The 10,460-nt window shown below is 35.9% G+C and overlaps 1 protein-coding gene across 5 annotated transcripts in view; it reads left to right on the top strand.

Annotated features, from left to right (window-relative positions):
* Positions 1 to 1,578: 1,578 nt before the first annotated feature.
* Asb11 (ankyrin repeat and SOCS box containing 11) overlaps positions 1,579 to 10,460 on the top strand; it is a 69,248-nt gene continuing 60,366 nt past the window's right edge. For 3 of the 5 annotated variants that reach the window (XM_048796525.1, XM_048796527.1, XM_015488049.2), the window contains exon 1: positions 1,579 to 1,805. In XM_048796525.1, coding sequence (XP_048652482.1) covers positions 1,625 to 1,805 — 181 coding nt within the window. In that variant the 5' untranslated portion in view covers positions 1,579 to 1,624. Of the gene's footprint in view, positions 1,806 to 2,524; positions 2,954 to 10,460 lie in introns of those variants that run through there. The other 2 variants (XM_015488050.2, XM_048796526.1) reach the window with 2 other exon arrangements.

The raw sequence follows: 10,460 nt of genomic DNA, 5'->3' as shown, positions 1-10,460 counted from the left end.
TCAGGTGCTGCTAAGCATTCTACAATGCTTTGGATAGCCCCCCACAACAGAATCAGTAGTGCTGAGGCTGAGAAAACTGAGAAACTGTTGACTATTTCATCTGTAAAAGATGCTATGAATTAACTATTAAATAGCATTTACCTTTCATTTCTGTCCCAAATATATTGCTCAAATGTAATAAACACAGTCTTTCAGAAATAGTATAGCCATCTATTTGAACCAACTTTTTTGATATGTAAAAAATAGGACTGCCATGTTTTATGTGAAAATTAAAACCCAAACAAGATGAATAATGTTATAATATGATGTACATGACTGGTCTGACATGAGTGAACAGTGGCCTCCATAGAGTACAATTGGAGAAGGAGATACATGAAGAGAGCTAAGGCATTGTATTTATGTATTTTCCTACATTGGTGTTCTACTGGATAATCTAAGCTTGATAAAGAAAACATATGTTAATATCCATTCCTTGAGAGTGGAAACAGCTCAAAATCTCAAAATAACAGTGAACTGGATGAGCTGTATCATGTGGCTCAATGTATGCCCATGTGTTGGCCTTGATGGTGCTGTGAAATAGTTCTTATAGTCATTTTAATTTGCCTGAGTGCTAGGAGAAACTCCCAAAGTTTTGCATAAAGCACTTATTAAATAAGGTTTATTTGGTTTGTTTTAATAATTTGCTTTAGTGATAGGTTTTAGAAATTTAGAAAATCGAATATAGTCAAGAATGAAAGAAGAGATAGTTATGAGGAAAATTAAAATTAAATCAAATTCACTTGTATTGGCCAGTTGATAAGAGAATATTATCCAGTTAGGGAAGCCATTGATTTGTGGAATCTTTGGTTACTTCACCTAGAACCTAGAGCATCTCTTTTATGCATTTCATTTTGGTTCTTCGAAGATCAAGGATAACCCATATTTTCCAGAAAGATGCTCCACCTTTACTGATGCTTGAAATGGAGGTGAATGATTGGGAAAGAACCTTACCGTGGGAACTTGTCATGGGCAAAACTGCAGCAGTGATGAACTAACACTTCCAGTCACTTTCAAGTTTTTGTTTGGAGAGACATCCAAGATAATAGACCTTTCATTAAATACTGACTTTGAGTAAATAGTCTTTTTTAGCTGGTCTTATTTTAGATGTGAGCTTTAATCCTCCACAAACTTTAGAATAATGAAATGTTCCCAGGAGTAGTATTTCCTACTAAGAACATAGGTTATATTTGCACTTCTTTGTATGAACATCAAATAACTTGCTTTGTCCCTATGGGGTCAGACAAGTGTCTTTTATCTTTCCAACCCTGCTTTCCAACATAATATAGCAAAAGTAGGAATTTAAGAGTAAAAAATGTTTTGGACTGAATCCCACTTGTTAGATGGTACTGAATAATAATTTAGAACTCTTAGGAGTTTCTGGTTGGAAGGAAATTTCTTTATTTAATGTTGCCATGGATGTCCGTATCTGCAGTTGCCAAATCAGAGTTAGATTAGAACCTACAAACTGAGTTCTCGGTAACAGGAGCACAGAGTGCTAGAAGGTTTAAAATAGATGTCATATGATACCAATTATAACTCAGTGAAATTTTGCAGTCCTGGGAACCTATACAGAGCATAAGCCAAAATGGAAGATGGACCTGTTTTCTATGGCTTTAAAAACATTTTTATTACAATGTTTGCTACCTTTTTTTTCTTCAAACTTTTAATTAAAGTTTTTTTGGCTCTCCTAACCCATTTCTATATCGTCAAAGGAAATAGAAAAGAAGCGGCTAGGATAGCAGAAGAGATCTATGGTGGAATTTCAGGTAAAAAAAATACATGAATTTATTCCCAATATTTACAAAGTACCCTCCTAGATAATTCATGTGAATAGTATTCTAGAAGGCAGATTTTCTTTGTACTTCAGTTTTGAGTGGGTAGTTTAAAAAATTACCTGTCATTTAAATTAGCAAATGGTGTTGGCTGCACCAATATGTGAAGAATTTTCAGCTTAATTTTTGCAAGTTAGTAGAGCAATTAGCAATTATCATTTAAGAAGAAAACAGGATAGTGACTTTTATGAGTAATTTTGAGAAACCTCATTTCTACTGGACAAAAGAATTGCTCAGATAGCATTATTTTCTTTAATAACTTTTGTTTGTTTGCAGTGCTGGGAATCAAACCCAGGGCCTCATGTATGCCAGGCAAATGCTCTACCACTAAGCCACATCCCCAGCTCTATTTCTTTACCATTTTTAATCAACCTTTAAAATAAATAACATTCAGGCAAGACTAAATTGCCTCAGGAAATAAAATGAGCAATTTGATTTAAAGCAGCAAAGGTGGCATGCTATATATATTTTTGTGCTGATCATTTGCAAATGGAATTGATTAACCACTTGTCACTGTCAGAAAACTCTTCACAAAATCCATTTATGAGTGGCACCATGCAGAGCGCCACAAGGAAAGGTTGTTATAATGTGGAGTACTAAGAGTTGGATAAAACGTCTTAAAGTCTCATGCTTTGTAGAGATTAGACTACATTTCTTTTAAGAAACAATCGTAGTGAGATGCTACAAAAGTAAATGAATTAAGTGTCTCTGTCACTACTGGGATTGCCACTTAATAGAGGAGTATTTATTCATAAACAAGAGTTCAGAGTCTCCCTCTGTATTTTTAGTGTTTGCAGGGGTTCCAGGATTACATCATTCTTTGTCTAGTATCCATTTCAATTTGCACCCAGGATTCTCTTTCAAAATAGACTTATGTGATTCCAATACACTAGACAACTTGGAAAACACTAGACATCAGCAGTCTTATCCAAAGAAATAGGACCTCCAAAGACGAAGCATCAGAATGCTTCAACTAACTGGGGAAAATGAGAAGAATTTTGAAGTTTCAGAAAGTGTCAGAAGCCCTGGACTGTGGAAAGAGATTTCTTTTGGGGATTACATTTGTCACACATTTCAGGGAGGTACGTTATTTTGGTGAAAAAAATTAATGCTTATCTTTAGTTTCAAGTTAAGCATGATCTGGAAAGCTAATTTCTAATTTAACCTGTAAATTTGGGCAGGGACTATCTCAAATTTTCAGTAATAATTTTGATGTTCTCAGAGTTTAAATGAAGGTAAAGTCCAACAAAGTCAATATTGCCACAGGGTATAAAAATGTTTTCTCCAATTGCTCCTATGCATTATTCCTATCTTTATGGCCCTTAACGAGGAGCAACTTCTCTTAAAGGGTTTTATAGCAGTTCAAAACCCATGTAAACATTATTTCAATTGGCCTGGAGTCAGAATTCAAATCTCTGAAATAGATTTGATGACTCTATGGCTCAAATAGCTTTAGCTGTTCAAACTTCTGGGATAATATTCATTTAAGTTGCAAGTAACAATATTATAAGGTTAAAAACATATTTTCAATTATTGTTAACGAGGCAGAAGTATGAATAGTGCATGTTAACTTCTCAGTTTAATTTTCTTCGTGTGTGTGTGTGTGTGTGTGTGTGTGTGTGTGTGTTTGTCTGTCTCCTCACATACCCCCACCCACATATATATCATAACATATCTGGATTTGGCAAATAAGTTTTTCTATAATAATGTGGTAGTGAGATGCCAGGACCATATTTTTACATAATTCTAAAATTGCCTTTTCTTTTGACATTGTGAGCAGGTATATTAAAAATCAAGAACAAAATTTTGTGGCAGTGTTAAACTCAATCCAGAAGTCATCTTTAAACTCTTCATTGGTTGGAAAATATATTCTGTGGAAATATATGACATTTAATCATTAAGTTAGCTGACTTACAGAAGTCTCAGCTCAAAGTTAAATTTCCTGATTCTGCTTTGTATTCTTAAAAAAAATTTTTTTTTAGTTGTAGACAGACACAATATTTTTATTTTTGTTTATTTTTTTTAATGTGGTGCTGGGGATCAAACCCAGGGCCTCATGCATGCGAGGCAAGCGCTGTACCACTGAACTACAACCCCAGCCCCTGTTTTGTATTTTTGTAAACTATTGTCAGCAATGTCAAAAACAAGAGCAGGGGGCTAGAGTTGTAGCTCAGTGATAAAGTGCTCACCTTGCATGTGTGAAGCACTGGGTTTGATCCTCAGCACCACATAAAAATAAATAAATAAAGATATTGTATCCATCGACAACTAAAAAATATTAAGAAAAAAAACAAGGTCAGAGTTAAATCTTTTCTTTGGTAGCTACACCTAACATCCCTTATTAAATATCATTCTTAGCTGTAAAATCTTTTAGAAATTAATTTTCTAGAATAATTATTTGATACATCTTTGTGGTTGAAAGTATTTGTGTATAACTCATCAAAGTCGAGTTGGCTGTTACTACTTTTGATCTTTCAAGCATCTTTGTGTATTTTGTCAAATATAATACATTTGTGTATATAAGTTTGAAACGTTGTCTTTGGCCCTTAGCTTATGTGTACAACACAGGTAGATCACTGAATGGATCCCCCGTGTGGACCACAGATAGTTCTACATGTACTACCTGTCTCCAGAGAGACGTGTGATTTTTCAGCCTTTACTAAACTATAGTACCCTGTGATTTTTTTCAGAATTCAGGAGCTTTTGGATGTTCAAAAATAACAATGTGTGCAAACATAAATAATCGCACTAAGTGAAAATACAAATAGAAATAATTAATCGCTTAAACTGAGTCTCACCCAGCCATGTTTTCCTGGCAAAGGAGTTTTGCATTGAATTTGGAGGAAAGCTTGATTTTCAGAATTTGAGGGATTTTACAGATGCAGATAAGAGGAAGTAGAACTATAGTACCCTTTAAAACAAACAGTGAAGCTAGTTTAAGCTAAATAAAAAGGATTAGTTTCTATTTCCAAGTGTTATGCTCAAAATCACTTGTCCTTGTTCTAAATTCAAGGGACTGACCTTGACTTGACAACTATCCATCTGCCTGACTCAATAACCTCTTTTTTCCTGTCCTTTCCTTTCCAATAGGATTTTCTTACATTTGTTCCAGTTTTGCCCAAACCCCTACCTAGCCTTCTACTCTTCTTTGGTTCTTGTTGGTTGTTTCACCGAGCCTTGACCTTACTATCCTCTGTGTGGTTACATTATCTCAGATGCTTGCTGACTTCTTCCAAGTCAGGACGACTAGTTCCTGGCAGAGGTTCTGTCTCCCCACCTGTCACTCAATCTCCTGCTCCTAGTGAGTTCAAAGTAGCCTTCTTTTTCACAGAGTTCATTGTGTCTAACACAGCTCATTGGTTAAGTTTAATCTTCTGACCATAGAAAATATTTATTTTAACTCCTTTTATTATATTTTAGATATCTCAAATTTTATTATATTTTCTCAATTAGCTTTGTTTTCCTTACAATATCATTAATTCTCCTAGGCTCTTGCCTTTATTTTGATTCAGAATTGAATTTCCTTATGATTTTCTTCTCTTTGATAAATGCCATAAGAGATGTTGTTTCATATGATTTCAGAACTTGAATAAAGAGAATAAAGATTGTTACACGTACCCTTGGGATTATAATCAGTTACGTGGTCTTTTGGAATAACAAGCCAGTAATTTCAAATCCTTGTTAAAATTAGCCAGGGTAAAAATTGTAAAATAAAATATAAAAAAGACTCGGTTTTTAACTTGAATACTTGGAACTTAAACAACTGTATTACTTCTGAACCAATTTCATTATTGTAATATATGGTTTTAAAAGTAGTTACGAACGAGATTGTTATTCAAAGAATTTGAGAACAAGAGATATAAATGACATTCTGAGAAAAATTCAAAGGAGGAAATAAAAAAGTACTTGAACATTTTCTGTACACCTCATCAGTAGCAAGCAAACATATCTGTAAACTATTTCATAATGTTTGCAGCCCTATGATCCAGGCAGTCTGCCAAATAACCAAAAATAGTTTGCCTTAGAAGAGAATGACTGAGTACTACTTAAGCATTCATTTACTTGGAGAGTTTAGTTGCATATTTCCTGAAAGGAATGGAAAAATTCCTAACCTTCCAAATGACTTTTATCCTTAATTTCTCACAATTAACTCCAATTCATAAAACAAGAAAGATAAGATCGAGAGACTATCTTGGCAACAAAAAAATAGAAAAACAGGACACTTTCACCATGGTACTGGAAAGGTGAATTTCTTGAGAATGATTGTTTCCAGTTGGGGACAAAAATGATTACTACTTTTAGGGTGATACAATTGGTTTATTTCACATTGTTTATAGAGAGAAGGTAGATGTCAAAGCATTTCAAGACTGGTAAATTTACCATGAGAATAGTCAGAATTTAGAGATCCATAGTTCTTAAAAACAGAATAAGGTATTTTCTGAAGTCTCCAAAAACTTGGCTTTCAGTGCTACTTCTTTTTTAAAAAAATATTTATTTTTTAGTTGTAGTTGGACACAATACCTTTACTTTATTTATTTTTATGTGGTGCTGAGGAACAAACCCAGGGTTTTGCACGTGCTGGGTGAGCGCTCTACCACTGAGCTACAGCCCCAGTCCTCAGTGCTACTTCTGACACTAACCATGAGACCTCTTTTCATGTGGAGCAAAGTGACGAATGTGTAATTTGGAGTATTCTTACTCATAAAATAAGGCTCTCCCCTCCTCTTGAGGAAGCTGCTGGTGCTCTAGGAGAAATAGAAATTTAGATAAGGGTGCTTAAGAGGAAGGGATCTTGTATTTCACTCTCCCGTTGGAAGGCTTCTTGAGCATATGACTTGCTCATGTACCCTACTATGCTACTCAACCAGGAGGGAAGAGTTGGAAAGCAGAAGTGTGGTGAGGGAGATTCTCAGGACAACCCCGCTTCCCTCTTTCTTGGTGCAGTGAAAGATGTGGCCACAGGCTTGCCACTGAGACTTCAGCAGTACAGTGTTAAAGTTGGGGGACATCAGAAGATGCTGCCTTTATGAGAAACACTATGAGAGGTGGTCAAACAACAGGAAAGAAAGATGCTTAGGAGTGAGCCCAAGTGTTAAGGCAAGCCACAGACCCAAAGTGGACTCTGTAGTTGAGGCTCAGAGAGCAGGACTGGCTTCCACTTTTAGTTAACTGGGAAGGCATTGTCCGTGTCCTTTTTGCTTCTCCCCACCCCCAAAGCACCAGAGAAGTTGGCACTTAGAAGGAGGAAGTAGGAGGCATATGAAGAACACACTGTCCTTCAGTAGACCAGCTAGCTGTTCAGTAGACCAGAGAAAGCCATATCCTGCCCTGGGAGTGGGAAGAAGGTAGGAGCTGTGGAAGGCATCAGCAATAACATTTTAAATGGTGGCAGAGCCATTTTAAAATCCTTTTTATGGAAATACGATGTAAATACAGAGAATTGCACAAATCCTTAGCAAACAGTGGGATGAATTTTCACAAAGTGAACACAGTCAGGAACCAGTGAGACTGTGTTTTGTCAGCATGGCTCCAACCATGCCCAATTCCTGTCAGACTTCACCCCTCCTTGGGTTGCTTTTGGCTCCTAACACCCAAGGTGAGTTTGTCCTCCTCTCCCTCACTCAAACAGACTTACTCAGCACATGCTCTTTTGTGTCTTGTTTCTTTCACTCAACATTAGGCTTCTGAGGTTTCTCCATCTTCGTATATGGATCGGGTCTTATGGGACTAATGAGTCACAGAAAGTTACAGGAAAATCTGAAATATGACGAGAATGTGAAATAGGACGATCATCACAGCCTGCATGAAGAAAAATTTTAGAAATTATAAAGCTGTTTCATGTTGATATATCTGAAATTAACTCTTTTAATGGCAAGTTGCTACTTCAATCTTATTTTTATGTTTGAATAGAATACTTATACAGGTTAGTATCCCTTACCAGAAATGCTTACAACCAGAGTGCTTTGGATTTTATTTTTTTTCCAGATTTTAGGTATATTTGCATCTATGTCTATATCTATAATATCTTGGGTATGGAACACCAGTGTAAACCCCAAATTCATTTGTGTTTTATATACGTTTGATACACATAGCCTAAAGGTGACTTCATCCAGTAGTTTATTTTGAGTGTTAAGCACTTTCATTATGTGCAATTTTTCATTTATGGCATCATGTCAGGACTCAAAAAAAGTTTTGGATTTTGGAGCATTTTGGATTTCAATATTCAGATTAGAGGTACTCAACCTGTGGTATACCTTCAAGTGACTATGATTGACTAAGCAAATATTAGAGCAACAGAATTTAAAAAACTCTGCATTTTGGGGTTTGCCTCTTGTATTAGTCAGGTGCTGAGTTTCCAACTGTGGGCAAAGACTGTCCTCCTCATCCAGTGCCCATGCTCACCTCCAAGAGCAATTAGAAGAGGGGCAATGTGTGAAGTACAATTAATATTGAATGACATGGAGATGCATTAGAGGAAAACCAAGGCAGACTAATTCAGGGTTATATGCACACATTATCTCATTATCTTCAGCTTATGAAAATAAATGTCAAAAGAGATTTAAAAATATTCCACTCATCAACTTTTTAAAATTTGTCCTTTTTAGATATACATGACTGTAGAGTGTATTTTGACATATTATACATGCATGGGTATAATCTCCCATTCTTGTGACTGAACATGATGTGGAGTTTCATTGGTTGTATGTTCATAACAAACATAGGAAAGTTACAACCAATTCATTTCACTGTCTTTACTATTCCCATTCCCGCTGAAGATATAGCTCAGTTGGTAGAGTGCTTTCCTCACTATTCCCATTCCCCTGTCCCTACCCTTTCTTCTCCTTTGTCCAATTCAATGAGCTTCTATTCTTCCCCTCCCTAACCTCCCTTATTATGTGTTTGGTTTTTTTGGGATTGGCTTAGTTCACTTAGCATAATAGTCTCCAGTTCCATCCATTTACCAGCAAATGCCATGATTTCATTCTTCTTTATGGTTGTCCACTTATCAACTCTTAACAAGCTCAGGAACATGTGAAGATGACACAATCACAATTGTGTTCATGTTACAAATTTTTATCTGTTTTTCTTTATTATAAAAGCATTATACATTCATATCAGAAGTATGAGCTCACAAATGATTTCATCTATCTATCTACTCATCTTTATCTTTTTTTTTTACTTTTTATTTTGGAATTAATTTTAACTTACAGAAAAATTACAAGAGCAGTACAAAGAATTTTCACTTGTCTTTGCACAGAGACTCTATTCAGATTTACCCACCTGTTCCAATAATATCCTTTATAATAAAAGGATCTCATTCAAGGTTAAGTGTTGCTTTTAGATGTAGTGTCTTGTCAGCCTTCTTCAATCTAGAACAGTTCCTCAGTCCCTCATTGAACTGGTTATAGGCCAATTATTTTGTTGAATGCCCCCTCAGTTTGGGTTAGTGCACAGTGTCCTCATGACCAGAGTCATTTTGGGCAGGAATATCACGGAAGCAATAGTCTATGATTCACACTGTGTTCCCTCTGATGACACATGATGTGGTTCACTGCATTCCATTAAATGACACACAGTGCCAATTTGTTCTATCACTGCTTATGTCAGCTTTGATCACCTGGGTAAGGTAGTCTATGCTTTTGTTCCACTGTATAATTACCCCATTCCCTATATAATTAGTATTTTTTATATAGGGAAATAATTTGAGGCTGCTTCTATCATTTCTTCCACATTTAAAAATCAGTATTCTAAGCAAGCACTTTCTCTTCTCTGACTGTATATATTACTTTTATCAATGAGAACTTATAGTTTCCTATTTTATTTCATAGTATATAATCTCTCATTGTCATTGTTTATTTTGATGTTCAAATTGTCCCATATTCAGCCGGTGGAGGCCCCTCCAAGTTAGTTTCTGTGTCTTTTTAACATTTCCCATCATTTTTTGAGCACTTCCTTCCTTTCTGACAAGCTGATTGAGGTGCAGCCTATATTTTTTTTCCTAGCCCAGGCCTGGGATCAACCATTTCTCCAAGGAACGTTGGGTTTAGGGTTTCTCAATGTACAATGCTAAAAAAGTATGGCTTTCCCCATTTTTTTTTTGTAATCCAAAGAGAGACGGTACATTGGGTTTCAATGTGTGTATGGTGGGGGGAGGCTTACTGAAATGTGTATAACTTTGGTTCTCACCCATCAGAGAAATTTACCCTTTCCTTGAGGTCTTGTTATTTCAAATTCACACACTTCCATTTTTTGGTGGGATTTTGTTTTTGCCAAGTTTGCAGAGAAAACCTGAGTTCTTACCATCATCGAGATTACCTAGAAAGAGACCCTTTTTGTTAAGAGAGGCCCTTTTTGTTAAATCCAAATCATATTCCATCCTATTGTGTATATGAAGAACATAATCATAATTTGAAAAATGTCCAAATTTTGCAAAGCAGAGTAGGTTTTCTTCCTGAACAAAGGATTGTCCTTTGGCACTTTTAATAAAGGATTCCTTCTCAGGTGCTCATTTAAACTGGGAGAGATCAACTGTACCCCCCCCCCCCCCAGCACATAACCAGACTGAAAACCAGACTTGGTGCCTCAGTA

Source organism: Marmota marmota, unplaced genomic scaffold, assembly GCF_001458135.2.
Source record: "Marmota marmota marmota unplaced genomic scaffold, marMar, whole genome shotgun sequence".
NCBI lineage: Eukaryota > Metazoa > Chordata > Mammalia > Rodentia > Sciuridae > Marmota > Marmota marmota.
Note: the sequence above shows the minus strand (reverse complement) of the source record. Positions and strands in the feature narration are given on the sequence as shown.